This window comes from Pan troglodytes, chromosome 23 (assembly GCF_028858775.2).
Source record: "Pan troglodytes isolate AG18354 chromosome 23, NHGRI_mPanTro3-v2.0_pri, whole genome shotgun sequence".
Classification (NCBI taxonomy): domain Eukaryota; kingdom Metazoa; phylum Chordata; class Mammalia; order Primates; family Hominidae; genus Pan; species Pan troglodytes.
In genome coordinates this window covers 40,431,620-40,450,630 of record NC_086016.1, presented here as the reverse complement: position 1 = coordinate 40,450,630, position 19,011 = coordinate 40,431,620, and the positions used below count along the sequence as shown (strand labels likewise).

At 55.4% G+C, this 19,011-nt stretch overlaps 1 protein-coding gene across 2 annotated transcripts in view; it reads left to right on the top strand.

Moving 5' to 3' along the window:
- Positions 1-18,655, top strand: part of KCNJ4 (potassium inwardly rectifying channel subfamily J member 4) — a 28,872-nt gene extending 10,217 nt beyond the window's left edge. Inside the window, exons 1-2 of one of the 2 annotated variants that reach the window (XM_525593.8) lie at positions 6,996-7,609; positions 16,812-18,655. In XM_525593.8, coding sequence (XP_525593.2) covers positions 16,851-18,188 — 1,338 coding nt within the window. In that variant the 5' untranslated portion in view covers positions 6,996-7,609; positions 16,812-16,850 and the 3' untranslated portion in view covers positions 18,189-18,655. Of the gene's footprint in view, positions 1-6,995; positions 7,610-16,811 lie in introns of those variants that run through there. The other variant, XM_016939173.2, reaches the window with a different exon arrangement.
- Positions 18,656-19,011: the final 356 nt, after the last annotated feature.

The window sequence follows — 19,011 nt, the reverse complement described above, 5'->3', positions numbered from 1 at the left end:
TCAGCATACAGTAGGTGGTCAATAAATGTTCACTCAATTATTTACAGAGCGCCCTCCAAGGCAAGGCACTGCGCTGTGTTGAGACACATCTGGCACCTGGCAGGAAGGCAGATGCTGTTCCAGCTCAGGGGACATTTAGGGTGATGAATGAATGGATGGATGGATGGGGGTCGGCTGGAGTTGGAGATTCTCTGGCCTGAGGAGCCAGGGGGAAGGTGGTCAGCAGTAAAGAGGGGCACGCAGCTCGTGGCACCCCCCCATGGCAGGCATTCTGTCAGTGGCAGTCCCTTGGGGCTGTGGCCCAGCATTGAGTCATGGGCAGGGGCTGACTGTTTCTCCTGCTGTCTCTGGTCCTTCTGAGGCCTCTGTCTCCCATGCCCTCTCCCACTAGGTCCTGTACACATGTCCCTGCCACCCATCCCTGGGTGAGGCCAGGACATCCTCCCCCGAGCCCCTGACACCTGGGGGACACCTGGGAAGAGAAGCCCATGCTCCGTGGAGGGTGAGGCAGAGGCATGAGCCCTCTGACATCCTGTCCTCTGTCCCCTCTGCTCATGGCCATTGTGCTCATGTACAGTGACACAGAGGGTCTCCTGGTCACTGCTCAGAGGCCACCTCCGCTGGGAAGTTCTCCCTGACTACCGTGTCAAAAATAGCTTCTCCTTGGTCACAATGTGTCACATGACCCAGTTAGACCCTTTCCGGGAATTGTGACGGGCTGGGTTATCTTGTTTGTCAGTCGTTATTTATGAAGCAGCTACTCTATGCCAGGCTCTGGGAGTCGGGGTGAAGTAGGGAGGCAAGGTTCCTGCCTGTAATGATGTTGCAGATGAGACTGGTTTGACTGCTAAGGGCTGCCAGGAAGATCTGAGAGCTGGATGGGAGGGAGGGCCTCGGGGCCTCTTGGAACAGGTAGCCTTTGAATCAAGACCTGAATGGTAGGAAGGCACAAGCGGTGGAGTCTTGGAGAAGAGAATTTCAACCAGAAAGAACAGCCAGTGCAAAGGCCCAGAGACAGGAATAAACTTGGTGCGTTAAAGGGACTGGAAGGAAGGTCTCTTCCCGTGGTTGGAGAGTGGAGGGGGTGCAGTCAGAGAGGGCAGGACCTCTCTGAGGCGGGGCGTTCATCCCGAGTGCCCTGGGGAGACCGAGAGCTCTGAGCAGGGAGTGATGTGGAGATGGACTGCGGGAGGTGGGTGGAGGCTGTGGGAGGAGGTGGTGGGCGGAGACTGTGGGCTGCAATAGTGATGTGGCTCTTTGGGGTGGATGACTAGGTGAGGGGACGTGTCCGGGGCCCCGAGGTTCACCCGCTTTGGGCAAGCTCCCAAGCCCACTGTGGGATGATGATAACAGCACCTGCCTTGCAGGTGTGGACCAGTCAGTGCATGGCCCTCAGTGAACACTAAGTGCATGTTAGTTATTAACCCATTGTTATTGCGGTTGGGCTTAGGGAGGGCTGGAGGATGATGCCTAGGTGTCAGGCCTGAGCGACCTCCTGGGAGGAGTCACAGACTGAGATGGGGAAGGCAGGAGAGGGGAGGACGGGGGCATGGCTTGGGCTTGGCAGTGCCGGGTTCGCGATGCCTCTTCACTGTCCAGCAGACACAGGGAGCAGGAGCCAAGTGGGCTTGTAGCTGCCTGGGAGGGAGGCGCAGGCTAGGTGGTATTTTAAGCCACAGGACTGGATGAGATCACAGGACTGGGGAGAAGAGAAGGGAGGTGGGATGGCGGAGCTGGGCACTGCACGGTGTGGCTCATGGAGAGGCCAGAGGCAGGAGAGCAAGGGGCGACCTGGAGAGGGACCCTCAGGCCTGGAGGACTCAAGGAGGAAAACGAGGGCCAGTCCAGAGCCTCCATCAGAGCTGCTGAGAGGGAAGGGGGCACAGAGGAGCCCTGGAGGGGGCTGAGGGGAGACTAGGAGGTGAGGAAGAGTGGAAAGTAAGTCATGCCCTTCAAGAAGGGCTGCAGGCCGGGCACGGTGGCTCATGCCAACACTGTGAGAGGCTGAGGCAGGATGATCACTTGAGTCCAGGAGTTTAAGATCAGCCTGGGTAACATAGGGAGGCCCTGTCTCTACAAAAAATTAAAAAATAAGCCAGGGATGGCAGCACACACCTGAAGTCCCAGCTATTCGAGAGGCTGGGGTGGGAGGATCGCTTGAGCCTGGGAAGTCAAGGCTACAGTGAGCTGTGATAGTGCCACTGCACTCCAGCCTGGGTGACAGAGCGAGACCCTGCCTCAAAAAATAAAAAAAGAAAGAAAGAAAGGCTTCTGCACTTTACAGTTTACCAACCCCTGCCCACACTGTTCGCCTTGGCAGCATGCCTGTTTACTGGGTGTTATTCCTTCCCATTTTACAGATGTGACTCAGAGAGGTTAAGAAATTTTCCCAAAGCCACACAGCCCATAGTTGAAGTGTTCTCAGACTTTCGGGGTGACAGTCCTTTTTTTTTTTTTTTTTTTTTGATGGAGTCTTGCTCTGTCGCCCAGGCTGGAGTTCAGTGGTGCAATCTCAGCTCACTGCAAGCTCCGTCTACCGGGTTCACACCATTCTCCTTCCTCAGCCTCCCGAGTAGCTGGGACTACAGGTGCCCGCCACCACGCCTGGCTAATTTTTTGAATTTTAATAGAGACGGGGTTCCACCATGTTAGCCAGGATGGTCTCGATCTCCTGACCTCATGATCCGCCCGCCTCGGCCTCCCAAAGTGCTGGGATTACAGGCGTGAGCCACCGCGCCCGGCCACACAACCTTATGAATGCCTTCTCTGGAAAATATGCATGTGTACACATTAATTTTAAAACTTTTCATGTGCATTTTCCCACAGGTAATACATTCATACGGTTCTAAAATTTAAAAAGACACAAACGGGAATACAGTGACAGTTCTTCCTCCCACCCTGTCCCCAACCACCTGCTTTCCCTCCCCAGAGCAGCCAATGTCACCAGCTTCCTGGGTCTGCATCCACAGACAAGCAGAGACAAGCAAATATGTGTATCTATAAATTTCTTCTCTCTCCTTTTTTACACAAATGGTAGCTACTATACTCACCGCTCATCACTGTTGCCTTCTTTTGCTTAAAAATACATCTTGAAGACCTACATTGCTCCTCACAGAGCTCCCTCCTGGCTTTTTCTGTCTGTGTGCTGTGCCATTCGTGGATGGGCATTTGAGCCGCTTCCAGGCGGCGCTGCTGAAGGCAAGGCTGCTCATTCCCCACGTGTGAGTCTCGGGCTGGAGTCCCAGGAGGGCCCAGGAGACGTCACAGGCGATACCACCCAGTGGCCTCCACTGGATAAGTGAGGGAGTGGGGCTCGAACTCAGCCCTGACTGTTCTCACTCCTCCCTGCTCCCACGCCACTTCTTTAGGGGGCACCTGCTGGGCCCAGCCGAGCATCCCAGAGAAATCCTGTGTGTGTGTGAGGGGGCACATTAGCTCCCATCCCCCAAGGTTCTGGGAGACACCCCCCACCAGCTGGCAGCCCCAACTCCTGGAGTCTTGTTTGCTGACAGCTAAGGATGAGGCAATGGGATGGGGCAGCAGCAAACACCACCTCACCCCCACCCCCAGCCCCACCCATGCTGGAGTGCGGGGATGAGGGTCAGATGATGATCAGACATGGGCTGTTACGACGTCGCCTCTGCTGCAACTTCCCTGACCCCCGCCCAGCAGAACTCCTGGCTCTTCCCCAGCACCTCCCCTTCTGCCCAGCCCATGAGGAGATTTCCCCCTTTCTGGCTGGGGAGGGAGGGAAGCCAAGTGGAGGAGGGACTTGTGGCTGCCATGGTCAGTCCTCAGGTGCTCCAGGCTGGGCAGGGCCTACCGGGCAACTCTGCTGAGAGCTCCCTCTCCTGTCTGTGAGCTGGCCTCCCTCCCCTACTCCTCCTGCTCTCTGGCCGGTCCTCCTCATCTGCTCTGCAGCTTCTCTCCCATCTGTGGGGCTGCTGGGGCTGGGTCTGAGACCCCCCTCTCCTTTTCCATGCCCTTGGCCCAGCCGGTCTCGCCCACCCTCACAACTCAACCTGTCGCCAGCGTTCACCATCTCATGCACCTAGCTCTGCCCGCTCTCCCTCTGGAGGCTCGGGATCTGACGTCGGGTAGACATCTGCATTTGGACGTTCAAAGCCACTGCACACTAGAAACCGTCGCTCCCGAAACCTGGCCCCGTTTCAGTCTTCCACCACTACAGGCCACTCTCGACAACCCCCTTCCACCCCCAAACCCTGCGGACTCTTCACCCAGAATGCATGTGTCCCAAATCCATCTCCTTTTGAGCTCCATGGCCACCATCCTGGTAGCTCCAAGCTACCATCATGGTCTTCTCCCCAGCCTAATATACCTCATCACAGCGACTGGTGCTGCGCTCTGGACAGTGCAGACTTCAAAGGCTAGCTAAGGCAAGGGCCAGGGTGCCACTGGGATTATATTGGGAATGTTTATCTTTTATTTTTATTTATTATTATCTTTTGAGACAGCGTCTCATTCTGTTGCCCAGGCTGGAGTGCAGTGGCAAGATCTTGGCTCACTGCAACCTCTGCCTCCTGGTTTCAAGCGATTCTCCTGCCTTAGCCTCCCGAGTAGTTGGGATTACAGGCACGCGCCACCATGCCTGGCTAATTTTTGCATTTTCAATAGAGACGGTGTTTTACCATGTTGACCAGGCTAGTCTCAAACTCCTGACCTCAGGTGATTTGCCCACGTCGGCCTCTCAAGGTGCTGGGATTACAGGCGTGAGCCACCATGCCCAGCCTACTTTTTATGTTTTAGGGAAAGAGTTTCACTATGTTGCCGAGGCTGATCTGAAACTCCTGGGCTCAGGCAATCCACCCGCCTCAGCCTCCCAAAGTGTTGGAATTACAGGCATGAGCCAATACACCTGGCTAGGAATGTGTATTTCTTTTTTTTTTTTTGAGACGAAGTCTCGCTCTGTCACCCAGGCTGGAGTGCAGTGTGCAGTGGCGCGATCTCGGCTCACTGCAAGCTCCGTCTCCCAGGTTCACGCCATTCTCCTGCCTCAGCCTCCTGAGTAGCTGGGACTGCAGGTGCCCACCACCATGCCCGGCTAATTTTTTGTACTTTTTAGTAGAGACGGGGTTTCACCGTGTTAGCCAAGATGGTCTCAATCTCCTGACCTCGTGATCTGCCTGCCTCGGCCTCCCAAAGTGCTGGGATTACAGGCGTGAGCCAATACACCTGGCTAGGAATGTTGTATTTCTTTTTTTTTTTTTTGAGACGGAGTCTCGCTCTGTCGCCCAGGCTGGAGTGCAGTGGCGCAATCTCGGCTCACTGCAAGTTCCGTCTCCTGGGTTCACGCCATTCTCCTGCCTCAGCCTCCTGAGTAGCTGGGACTACAAGTGTCCACCACCACACCCGGCTAATTTTTGTATTTTTAGTAGAGACGGGGTTTCACCGTGTTAGCCAGGATGGTCTCAATCTCCTGACCTCGTGATCTGCCTGCCTCGGCCTCCCAAAGTGCTGGGATTACAGGCGTGAACCACCATGCCTGGCCGGAATGTTGTATTTCTTAAGCCTGGTGGTAGATGCACAAGGCTTTATTTATTTATTTGAGACGGAGTCTCACTCTGTTGCCCAGGCTAGAGTGCAATGGTGTGACCTTGGCTCACTGTAACCTCCGCCTCCAGGGTTTAAGTGATTCTCTTGCCTCAGCCTCCTGAGGAGCTGAGATTACAGATGCCCACCACCATGCCCAGCTAGTTTTTGTATTTTTAGTAGAGATAGGGTTTCACCATGTTGGCCAGGCTGGTCTTGATCTCCTGACCTCGTGATCCATCCGCCTTGGCCTCCCAAAGTGCTGGGATTGCACCTCACAGGTCCAAGCAATCCTCTCACCTCAGCCTCCTGAGTAGCTGGGACTATAGGCATGCACCACCACACTCAGCTAACTTAAATTTTTTGTAGAGATGGGGTTTTACCATGTTGCCCAGCATGGTCTTGGATTCATGGCCTCACGTGATCCTTCTGCCTCTGCCTCCCAAAGTGCTGGGACTATGGGTGTGAGCCACCATGTCTGGCCTAAAGGCTTTATTGTATTAGTCCTTATTCCTATTTGTCTTAAATATTTCACATGGAAATTTAAAACCAGACCAGGCAAAGCCTGACAGCCCACCAGCCCTGAGGGGGACATCCGCAGCCCTTGCCATCTCCCGCCTCTGTGGCCTCATCCTGGTCCACTCGCTCCCAGGCTCACTTCACGGCCACAACCTGGCCTTCCTGCAGCTTCTCAACACCAGACTCAGACTTTTGGAGTATTCTTTCTTTTTTTTTTTTTTTTTTTTCAGAAGGAGTCTTGCTCTGTTGCCAGGCTGGAGTGCAGTGGCGCGATCTCAGCTCATTGCAACCTCCGCCTCCCGGGTTCAAGCGATTCTCATGCCTCAGCCTCCCGGGTAGCTGGGAGTACAGGCGCCTGCCACCACGCCCGGCTAACTTTTTGTATTTTTAGTAGAGACAGGGTTTCACCGTGTTAGCCAGGATGGTCTCTATCTCCTGACTTCATGATCCACCCACCTCCGCCTCCCAAAGTGCTAGAATTACAGGCGTGAGCCATCGCACCAGGCCCTTTTTCTTTCTTTTTTTGAGACAGAGTCTTGCTCGGTCACCCAGGCTGGAGTGCAGTGGCACGACCTCAACCTCTGCCTCCCAGGTTCAAGCAATTCTCCTGCCTCAGCCTCCCAAGTAGCTGGGATTACAGCCACCACACCTGGCTTTTTTTTTTTTTTTTTTTTTTTTTTTGAGACAGTATCGCTCTGTCGCCCAGGCTGGAATGCAATGGCATGATCTCGGCTCACTGCAACCTCCCCCTCCCAGGTTCAAGCAATTCTCCTGCCTCAGCCTCCCTAGTAGCTGGGACTACAGGTGCCTGCCACCACACCTGGCTAATTTTTGTATTTTTAGTAGAGACAGGGTTTCACCAAGTTGGCCGGGCTGGTCTCAAACTCCTGACCTCAGGTGATCCACCCGCCTCGACCTCCCAAAGTGCTGGGAATACAGGCGTGAGCCACCATGCCTGGCCTAATTTTTGTATTTTTAGTAGAGACAGGGTTTCACCATGTTGGCCAGGCTGGTCTGGAACTCCTGACCTCAAGTTATCTGCCCACTTCGGCCTCCCAAAGTGCTAGGATTACAGGCATGAGCCACTGCGCCCAACCTCCTGGAGTATTCTACACCCCACTTCCACAAAGATATACAGTTCTCCGGACAGACTCCCACTTACTACCCAAGTCTTGGATCTGCCATTTTCTCACAGAGGCCTTTGGAGATGCCCATCAAACCAGAGGCCCGCCCTCTGTCTCACTCCATGTTGTACTTTTCCTTCAAACTGCTTAACGCCACGCACATCCGGCCGCCTGTGATGGCAAATGCCTACCATCCAGAGCGTCTCTCTCCAGCTCTTGCATAAGCTGGCCGAGTCCAAGGCCTGCGTCTGGCCCACAGCTAGCGTGCAGTCCATAGTAACTGAGTGGAAGCCCCAGCCAGGCAGTGGGGTGTTGAAGCCCCACCCGCCGCCACTGAGGGAGCTGCGGTTGTTCTGGAAAAGAGAAGCTTCAGGGATCCACTGGCCTTCACAGCCCTGTGGGGAAGATGGGCACAGGTATTTGTGGAGGGTGGGAAGCTCTCGAGGGAGGGCAGAGGCCTGGCGTCAGCAATTCAGCAAAGGGCACACCTGTGGGTTGAAACAGGTGGCCTCTGGGTCCTCCAGCCCCCAGCGCCTGTGATTTGGCCCTCACCAAAGGCCCCTCTGGACATTTTGGGGAGCTTGCTTGTCAGCCTGCTCCCCCGCCCCACATTCGCCTGCCAAGTGGTTGGGAGGGCCCGGTGGGGTGCAGAGTAGGAGGAATGAGCCGGTTCACCCCCTGCTGCTCCAAGCCCCTGTGGAGCCCAAAGCTTGGTCTCCAGCGTTTGGCTGGACCTGAAATCAGGAACCTGGGTCCTGGCTCCAACTTGCCCTGTGATCCAGTTTCTCCATCCCCATAGGACTGACTTCACAGAACCTGGCAGGTAGTAGGACTGGATGTGTACCAGGTGGAAGCAAGCGTGTGACAGTATTTCTTCGAGGCAGGACAGTAGCATGCCTTGCTAGCGTGCTTTGATGCCCATTGCCCAGGCCCACATCCTGGCTTTACCACTTACAAGCTGTGTGACCTTGGGCAAGTTGCTGAACCTCTCTGTGCCTTGGTTTTCTTCTAAAACAGGGGTAATGATAATTTCCTCTGAGATCATTGTGAGAATGATAGGAATCGACCAGTGTAAAGTACTGAGTAAATGCGTGCTCAATGCTCAGATGCTCAGCCTGGATTTTTGCGATGTCAGAGGGTTGCCTGGTGAGGGAGGGGCTAGGTGTGCCACAGGATTTCGTGGTCCAGAAAAAGGTGGGGAGGGGGACAGCTTTCTTGAGCCCCCACCATGTGGCATGCGCTTTTGGGACAATCCACATCAGGCCCTGCAGGTAGGCACTGCGATGTTCCTTTCACCATTGGAGATACCGAGGCTCAGAGAATCCAGTGACCTGCTAGAGCCAAGTGGGACTCAGCTTGGTTCCAGCCCAGCTCTGTGTGATCCGAGGCTGCTCTTGCCCACCAGCTCCCTAGTGCAGTGAATGAAGACAAACTGGGCAGGGCCCTGTGGATGGGGCCCAGGCAGGCTCTTGGATGCTGCATCTGAAATTGAGGGGAGGAAATCAAGAGGGAGCAATGTTCAGCCTTGAGTAAAATGCACCTTATTGATCACTTACTCTGGGCTGGGCACGTGGTGTGCATGATCCCATTTGTCCTCATTACAGTCCTAGGAAGTCTGCTCTATTATTAGCTTCTCCTAAAGATGGGGCATGCAGGGACTAGAGAGGTTAAGTGCCTCGCATAAGGTCACATGGGTACAAAGTTGTTTAGAGGCTCCAGAGCTGAAGCTGCTGCACCAGGCGGGGGGTTCCTGAGACTCATGAAGAGGAGGGAGTCAGGCCTCCCAGGGACAGGGGACTGCAGGGCCTGCAGAGGGCAGTGGCAGGTGGGGACCCTGCCACAGTTTCCCCTGTGGCTCAGTCTGTCTTTGGCTCCCCTTACTCTTTGAGGTGTACAGCTCAAAGAGCCGTGGGCCTGGGCTCTTGAGTTCTCTTCCTCCCTGCAAAGTTCCACTTGTTGGAGTGGAAAGCCCCTCCAATCAAACCAGACCTGAGGGCCTCAGCTGGAGTGGGGACAGACTCTGTGCTCCACAAGGGCTGGGAAATGGGACAGTGGTGTTAATTCTGTCTATTTCTTTTTTTTTTTTTCCCCGAGACAGAGTCTCGCTCTGTTGCCCAGACTGGAGTGCAGTGGCACGATCTTGGCTCACTGCAGCCCCTGCCTCCTGGGTTCAAGCGATTCTCCTTCCTCGGCTTCCCAGGTAGCTAGGATTACAGGCACTTGCCACCACGCCTGGCTAATTTTTGTATTTTCAGTAGAGACAGGGTTTCACCATGTTGGCCAGGCTGGTCTCGAACTCCTGACCTCAGGTGATCCACCTGCCTCGGCCTCCCAAAGTGCTAAGATTACAGGTGTGAGCCACCATGCCGGGCAAATTCTGTCTATTTCTTCCAGGAAAATCCTCTACCCTTCAGGACCCATCCTGGGTGCGCTGAGCTATGCCCTGGGCTGCGTCCCCTGACCTCCACTGCCCTGTGCTGGCTCCCTCTGGTAGGACATTTGCTGGAGAGTCAGCCTCCCCATCTAGGCCCAGGAGGGCTCAGGGATGGCTGGGCCTAAGGAGACTCAGGAGCGCCCCCCATCTGTCACCTGACTCCAAGCTCTGTCTGGGTGCCTCGTTTTGTACATTTTCCCACCTCTCCTGCCAGGGAGCCATGATGGTCTCCCCATCTTGCAGACAGAGGGAAGGAACTTCTGACCAGAGCATGTTAGTGGTGGAGTCAGGAGTGGAAGGGGTTCCCCAGCTCCCAGTCCAGCATTCTTGGTCATCAGCATCTGCATCTTTGTCATCACCATTATCAACATCAGTTTTTGCACTTTACCTGCAATGTAATAACGCATGGTGGTTGTCATGTTCACTTAGCAGCGGCCTGGTGAGGAAGGTACCAGTATCATCATCTCCAGTTTGCAGATGAGAAAACTGAGGTTCAAAGAGGATATGCTGGGAGGTGACAGAGCTGAGACTGAGAGCCAGGTCTTGCCACCCAAAACATATGGGTTTAACCAGCACATTTTCTCATATTGAACAGAGGCCACGTGCTGCAGATAGACAGTGAGGCCTGAGGGCTCAGAGTAGCAGGGTCAGAGAGCCTTAGGGGCTCAGGGTAGGTCTGGAGGGATGGGGAGAGCCTGGGGGTCCAAGGTTGAGCAGGGTGATATGGCAGGAGAAGGGGTCCCGAAGCCAGAGGCTGGGGACTAGGGTGAGCCAAGGATCTGGAGCTAGTCAGACTCAAGTTAGATTTCCAGCTTTGTCACTGCTGCTGTGTGGCCCCCAAGCTCAGCATCACCCCTCAACCCCCCGGCATCTCTGTAGCCTGCAATTCTTCAGCTGGGGAGGAGAAATAACAACCCTTCTTGTTACTGTGGTAGGTGCTTAATACATACTTGTTAAATACACAAAGGATACAGTGATGCTTCAGTGAGAGAGAGGAGGCAGCGCCTGGCATGGAGTTGGCAGAAATTCCCTGAGAGGGGCTGGAGAGAGAGGATGACTGGTTCCTCAGATCCCCAAGGCTGAGCTCTGTGACCTCAGGCCAGTCACATCACCTCCCTGGTTGTCTCACCCAATAATAGTCACCTCGAAGTCTGGTGGGATGACATGAGATGCATGACAACCTGGCAGGCTGGCACTGGCCACTGCTCCCTAGGCGTGAGCTCCCTGCTCCTGTCTAAAGGAGCAGAGTTTCAGGCAGGGCTGGAGCTGCTGCCTGGCTCTGGCAGGGCCTGGCGGAGGTGCCCCTGCAACGGCCATGGTGTCTCTGGTCAGCGGCACGGATCTCGGGGAGGAGATTTGCCCTCAAAGCCTTCCAGGTAGCTGGGACCTGCCGAGGCTGCTGCAAGCTGATCAGCTTTTCTTTTGCAAAGGGAGTTGTGGGCAAGGACAGATAAGTTAGTGTCCTAAAATTGTCGGGAAAACCTAAAAGTTGACAGGGTTGGGGTGGTCTTCCTGCCTCCTCTGGACCCCCAGGAGGCAGAGTCTCCAGCCCCTCCCTAATTCCTCAGGATGGGGCAGGATGGCTGGTGTCAGTGGTGAGGCCTGAGCTTCCTTCCACAGCTGTTGACTTACTGTGCCACCTCGGACACGGTGCCATGCCCTGTTCTTGGCCTCGGTTTCCCCAGCTGGCTAATGAAGTCTGGACTAAAGACTTGCAGATTTTGGATGTTTACAGCACAGTAAAATTAAGAGAAAGCCGGACGCAGTGGCTCGTGCCTGTGATCCCAGCATTTTGGGAGGCCGAGGCAGGAGGATAGCTTGAGACCAGGAGTTTGATACCAGCCTAGGAAACACAGTAAGACCCCATCTCTATAAAAAATAGTAATAATCAATTTTTGTGTTTATTTTTATTTATTTTTTGAGACGGAGTTTCACTCTTGTTGCCCAGGCTGGAGTGCAATGACATGATCTTGGCTCACTGCAACCTCCGCCTCCCAGGTTCAAGTGATTCTCCTGCCTCAGCCTCCCGAGTAGCTGGGGTTACAAGCACACACCACCACACCCGGCTAGTTTTGTATTTTTAGTAGAAACAGTTTTCTCCATGTTGGTCAGGCTGGTCTCAAACTCCTGACCTCAGGTCATCTGCCCGCCTTGGCCTCCCAAAGTGCTGGGATTACAGGCGTGAGCCACCGCACCCGGCCAATAATAAATTTTTAAAAATTAAAAGAAAAGTCTGGTAACTGGTGTAGCATTGTCACTTCTTCATTTTGCCAAGAAAAGACATTAACATTTAAAAAGCAGTCAGCATCTCCTATGTCCATCACTTTCTAAAAAAATGTTTGCCACCAAAAGAGTCCCAGATATAAAGGACAGCAGTACCATTGATCTTTTTTTTGAGATGGAGTCTTGCTCTGTTGCCCAGGCTGGAGTGCAGTGGTGTGATCTCGGCTGACTGCAACCTCTGCCTGCTGGGTTCAAGCGATTCTCATGCCTCAGCCTCCCGAGAAGCTGGGATTACAGGCGTGCACCATCATGCCCGGCTAATTTTTTTGTATTTTTTGTAGAGATGGGGTTTTGCCATGTTGCTCAGGCTGGTCTTGAACTCCTGGCCTCAAGAGATCCGCCTGCCTCTGCCTCCCAAAGTTCTGGGGTTACAGGCGTGAGCCACCGCGCCTGGCCCATTGATCCTTCTTAGGCTCATTTTGCCATGGGCTAGTGGCCTGCACTGGGGGTTTTGGAAACCTCAGGCCCCACTTCACCAATCCCTCTGGTTCTATGTCAAGCTCTGTGACCTTCAAAAAAGCTGGGGAGGATGAGTAGTCCCTTAATTGGAGGAGGACCTGATGCCAGGGAGAGGAAGAACTTGTTCAAGGTCACATACCAGGGCTGTGACAGAGGGCCTCTCCACCTCCCAGGGCCTCCATTGCAGAAAACAAGCCTCAAACTGCATTCTTCTAGTGCACATTCCATGCCAGCAAATTAGGCCCTGCATCCCTGCATCCACAAAAGTGGTTTAATCATAGGGATAAAGCAGACACCTAAACAACCAGGGCTCTTTTTTATTTTATTTTATTTATTTATTTATTTTGAGATGGAGTCTCTCTGTGTCACCCAGTCTAGAGTGCGGTGACTCAATCTTGGCTCACTGCAACCTCCGCCTCCCAGGTTCAAGCAATCCTTCTGCTTCAGCCTCCCTAGTAGCTGGGATTACAGGCGCCCGCCACCATGCCCAGCTAATTTTTTTGAATTTTTAGTAGAGACAGGCTTTCACCAAGTTGGCCAGGCTGGTCTTGAACTCCTGACCCTGTGATCCGCCCGCCTCAGCCTCCAAAAGTGTTGGGATTACAGGTGTGAGTCACCTAGCCCAGCAGAGCCCTTTAAAAAAAAAAAAAAAAAATCTCTAGTCAGAGGAGGATGGTACTGAATTGTCAAGGCCTTTTGACCCTCTCCTGCCATCGTCAGCCTTCCCCAGGAAGCCCCATGTGACAAGGAAGAGAAAATCTGGCCATCTCCTGGTGGTTGTCACATGAGAACACAATGCCGAGCTCATACCCTTCACTTTTTGGCCAGGCCTTGCACGGGTCAGCCTCGAATTAGCAGCTGAACCTCTCTCTCCTGCTAAAATGGTCTGTGGTGGCAGCAGCGTGCTCTTATTTGAGCAAGTCACTGCAGACCAAGGGTTTTCAGGGGGATGGGATGTCACAGAGGCTGCTCCATGGGGAAGGGTGCCAGGTCTGAGAAGTGCCAGGGAAGCAGCTTTCCTGCTAAGCTCCAGGATGTGCTGGGGGCACTGGGAACCCAAGACAGGGCCCAGCACATAGCAAGGGCTCAGGACACCTGCTGTGGGCTGTCGGGGAGGCGCCGGGGTGAGGGGTAAACCATGTCCCCATCGGGCTGCACTGTGGAGGCCAGTGGGCTGGTGGGCCCGGGGAGTGAGTGTTGCCGCTGGGGCTGAGGATTGTGGAAGCTCAGAATTGACCCTGGGCACTCGATAATGGGGAGGAGTGGGCACTGCTGGCGAGGGGACGCCCAATCTCTGTAGCCATCAGGGGATCGGCTCCCTTACCCCCAAGGCCCCTCCAGAGGTGGGGAAGTCCAGGAAGAGATCTCGTCTGCAGCACCAGGTGAACTCGCCAGGTCAGGAGGCAATCCCACCGGGCAGAGAACCAGGGATCCCCTGGAACCCTGGGCTTGTGTTTGGCCTTGGGCAGGGCCCCCCACCCTCTCTGGAGCTCAGTGACCTCACCCGTTGAAGGCCTGGGCCGCCACACCCTGTCCCCTCTGCCTCTATCCTGCACACCTGTGGATGGTGGTCCAGTTTGGACTGGCTGGTTTCTTCTCTTCCCTTGCCCCAAAACCCACTCCAGCCCCCTGCAGGGAGGAAGTGGATGAGGAGCTCTGGGGTGGGGGTGAGGCCTTGTTCAGGGCTGGCCCACCTGGCTCCACTCTGGGACTCTTAGCAAGTCCTTCCTATCTCTGGATGTCCTTGGTCTCCGATATAAAATGAGGGTCCTGAACTCGGTGACCCTATGCTCCTCCTGTCCTGACAGTCCGCGGTGCCCCTGGAGCCATTTCAGGCGGTGGGACAGAACAGGGGGAATACATTTAGCAAAGAAAGGTCTCCCTGAAAACTCTATTTACAGAGCAGAAGGTGTGCCTGGCCCCAGAACCCCAAGCCTTTCTCCTGGAGCCCTGGCTGCTGGGATGCTGCGGGAGGGGGCAAAGAGGGTCTGGGCCTCTCAGCTCTGAAGGGCCGGCATCGCGTTAGAGGCCATGCCTGCATGACCTGTCAGGTCTCCAGCATGATATCTCATTGGCCCAATTTTCTCATTTTCTTTTTTTTTCAAGACGAAGTCTCACTTTGTTGCCCAGGCTGGAGTGCAGTGGCATGATCTCGGCTCACTGCAACCTCCGCCTCCCAGGTTCAAGCGATCCTCCTGCCTCAGCCCCCCAGTAGTTGGGATTACAGGCACACGCCACCATGCCCGGCCTAATTTTTGTATTTTCAGTAGAGACGGGGTTTCTCCATGTTGGTCAGGCTGGTCTCAAACTCCCAACCTCAGGTGATCCACCTACCTCAGCCTCCCAAAGTGCTGGGATTACAGGCGTGAGTCACCGCACCCAGTCAGCCCCATTTTCAAGATGAGAAAACTGAGGTTCAGAGTAGTCAACAGCTCGCCCAAGTCACACAGTGGATCTAGGACTTCAACCCAGGACTGTAGGAGCCAGGGAGCTCTTTGAGAACCAGGGGAATAGGGAGAAGAACTCAGAGTCAGGGTGGGTGACCGCGGGGGAGGAGGTGGGGGCAGGGCTCACTCTCCCTGGGCCCGGAGAGGGAGTTTCTCTTGGGAAGAGGCAGGCTCTGAGGCTGTTGATCTCTAAATTATAGCGTTGGCGCGTACCGGTTGCTGCGGCAACCGAGTTGTCCTGAACCGGGGAAGTGTATAAACATTGCCACAGATGCACAATTAGATCAGGAAGAAGAATAGAACAGAAAATAGAAACTTCCAGCCTTATGTAATTCTGGGCCAAAATGTTATTGGGAACCCAGGCCCAGTCCTGGCCCTGCCAGCCGCTGGGGCCCGGGGCAGCAGCATGTCTTCCCTGGGGACGCAATGGCAGAGAGGGGTGGAGAGAAGGTCTGTCCTCTACGGGCCCGAGGCGCATCCCGCCACCCAGTGGGGTGAGGGGCCTCTTCTGCTGCAACAGCTGGGGATGCTTGACAGGCAAATCCTGCCTGTCACCAGCTCCTGGGAAGTGTGGGAAGGAAGGCAGGAGGGTGATGGCTTTACCCCAGCACCTGCTGTCCCCGTAGGTCCCATGAGGTAGGGAGTTTTGGTGCCCATGTTACAGATGAAGACATGGAGGCTCAGAGAGGTGAACTGAGTTGCCCGAGGTGTGTCCTCCCCTCCCACTCCCTGTCTCCCCACCATCAACTCATTCATGTTGGTGCCACACAAGTTTGTATCCACTGCCAGCTTTGTGGCTGGCAGGTGGCTTTCCATCTCTGAGCCACCTGGGACATGGGAATAGCGATGTCTACAGAGGAGTCAGAGCTGGGGGCTCCCCCTTCCTCCACCCTGACTGTCACATTGGATTCTCCCCTCACCACTGCTCCTAACAAGTGTGGGCACTGGGCAGGAATTTGGGCTCAAGGACTCAAAGCAACACTGGGAGAGAAGAGTCTAAGAAAGGAGCTCAGACCCAGGTGGGGCTGCGGGTCCCAGTAGAACTTTTTCTTTCTTTCTTTCTTTCTTTTTTTTTTTTTTTTTGACATGGGGTCTTGCTCTGTGACCCAGGCTGGAGTTCAGTGGCATGATCACAGCTCACTGCAGCCTTGACCCCCTGGGCTCAATAGATCCTCCTGCCTTAGCCTCCCGAGTAGCTGGTACCACAGGCATGCACCACCATGCCTGGCTAATTTTCTTATTTTTTGTAGAGATGGGGTCTCACTCTGTTGCCCAGGCTGGTCTCAAACTCCTAGCACAAACAATCCTTGCATCTCGGCCTCCTAAAATACCGAGATCACAGGCATGAGCCCCTGTGTCCAGCCAGAAATTTCTCAGTGATAGAACTCTCCTGTGACTTCTCTGTCCAGTGTGGTGGCCGTTGACCACATGTGGCTCCTGATCACTTGAAATGTGGCTCATGCAAGGAAGGAGCTGCAGTTAATATTTTATTTCGTTTTAATTAAATGTAAAGAGCCACATGTGGCCAGTGGCTAGTGTACAGGAGGATGTCCAGCCCCCGAGAAGCCCAAAAGTGCAGAGATGGAATCCAGGGAGGGAAGCGGGCTCAGAGCCTCCGTGGCTCCCTATGCTCAGGGCAAGCAGGACAGAGGGACAGGGAGGAACCAAGATGGGCATCAGGAAGCTTCCAGAACAGTGAGCATAGGAGGGCCGGAGGGGCAGTGTTGAGGGGCAGGGACCAGGACCTGGATCCTTGTGGCTTTAGCTTCCTGGTCTGTGGACCCCAATCTCTAAGCTGGGCCGGACTGGGTGGCACTGGCTCAGACCCTGTCATCAGAACCACCTCTGCTGCCACCCTCCGCCTGCCGGGGCAGAGGAAGTCTCAGGTCCTAGTCCAGGCTCACCTGCTTCTGAGAGTCTTGGGGCTGAGTCTGAGTGGCCCCGAGGGAGCCCCTCGCTCCCCAGCATCTCACCTGTCCGGCTTCTCCTCCGCAGGCCCTGCGTCTTCCCAGGTGACCACGCCGGCTTCAGGACATGCACGGACACAGCCGCAACGGCCAGGCCCACGTGCCCCGGCGGAAACGCCGCAACCGCTTCGTCAAGAAGAACGGCCAATGCAACGTGTACTTCGCCAACCTGAGCAACAAGTCGCAGCGCTACATGGCGGACATCTTCACCACCTGCGTGGACACGCGCTGGCGCTACATGCTCATGATCTTCTCCGCGGCCTTCCTTGTCTCCTGGCTCTTTTTCGGCCTCCTCTTCTGGTGTATCGCCTTCTTCCACGGTGACCTGGAGGCCAGCCCAGGGGTGCCTGCGGCGGGGGGCCCGGCGGCGGGTGGTGGCGGAGCAGCCCCAGTGGCCCCCAAGCCCTGCATCATGCACGTGAACGGCTTCCTGGGTGCCTTCCTGTTCTCGGTGGAGACGCAGACGACCATCGGCTACGGGTTCCGGTGCGTGACAGAGGAGTGCCCGCTGGCAGTCATCGCTGTGGTGGTCCAGTCCATCGTGGGCTGCGTCATCGACTCCTTCATGATTGGCACCATCATGGCCAAGATGGCACGGCCCAAGAAGCGGGCGCAGACGTTGCTGTTCAGCCACCACGCGGTCATTTCGGTGCGCGACGGCAAGCTCTGCCTCATGTGGCGCGTGGGCAACCTGCGCAAGAGCCACATTGTGGAGGCCCACGTGCGGGCCCAGCTCATCAAGCCCTACATGACCCAGGAGGGCGAGTACCTGCCCCTGGACCAGCGGGACCTCAACGTGGGCTATGACATCGGCCTGGACCGCATCTTCCTGGTGTCGCCCATCATCATTGTCCACGAGATCGACGAGGACAGCCCGCTTTATGGCATGGGCAAGGAGGAGCTGGAGTCGGAGGACTTTGAGATCGTGGTCATCCTGGAGGGCATGGTGGAGGCCACGGCCATGACCACCCAGGCCCGCAGCTCCTACCTGGCCAGTGAGATCCTGTGGGGCCACCGCTTTGAGCCTGTGGTCTTCGAGGAGAAGAGCCACTACAAGGTGGACTACTCGCGTTTTCACAAGACCTACGAGGTGGCCGGCACGCCCTGCTGCTCGGCCCGGGAGCTGCAGGAGAGTAAGATCACCGTGCTGCCCGCCCCGCCGCCCCCTCCCAGTGCCTTCTGCTACGAGAACGAGCTGGCCCTTATGAGCCAGGAGGAAGAGGAGATGGAGGAGGAGGCAGCTGCGGCGGCCGCGGTGGCCGCAGGCCTGGGCCTGGAGGCGGGTTCCAAGGAGGAGGCGGGCATCATCCGGATGCTGGAGTTCGGCAGCCACCTGGACCTGGAGCGCATGCAGGCTTCCCTCCCGCTGGACAACATCTCCTACCGCAGGGAGTCTGCCATCTGACCTCCAGGCCCGGCCCTCACCACTGCCCACAAGAGCCTCTGCCGGGGGTGGGATGCCAGGACACCCCCTCCCACACTCAGGACAGAGCCAACCCTGGCTCCGTGGACCTTCTGGAGGAAGGTGGGGGTTTCAAAGACTGGGGGACCCCTTCCTCCTGACTCCAGCACCCAGGCCTGGGAAGAGCTCGGCCCTGATCAGCCTGAGTTCCGCCAGCGCCTACTTCTGGTGGCTCTGGGTCCCCAGATCCACCACCCTTCCCCCACTGACTCTTCAAGGACGTGCCCTCTTTGCTCTCAGAACCTTGGGGAAGGTGGCTGGACTGCTGGGCGGGGGACATCTCGGGGTTTCAGGGTGGGCAGGGGGTAAGTTTGGGGAGGGGGGGTGCGTTTCTTTTGCATGACTGTGGCCTGTTGCTCATGACTTTCTTTTGTAAATATCTATAAATGGAGACAGATGGAGACACCAAATTCACTTTCTGCCGTTTTTACCTGCCGGACAAGGAGATGCAGTCCCTCTCTGTGCACCCCTCCCCACCCAGCCCATCAAGCCTAGCGCCTTCCCCTGCCCAGCTGGCTGGCCCCTTGAGGCCCTCAACGCCAGCCACCTTGGCCCTTGGATGGTTTTGGGTTTGGGTGCAGAGGAGGGACTCTGAGGGGTGGGATGAGGGACCATCCCTCCCTCCCTGCAGTCCCTCCAGCCCCGGGCCCAGCCCAGATTGACAATAGAGTTTGTAACCATATATATATACATATATATATATATATATATATATATATATATATTTTTTTTTTTTTTTTTTAATTCTTGAGACGGAGTTTTGCTC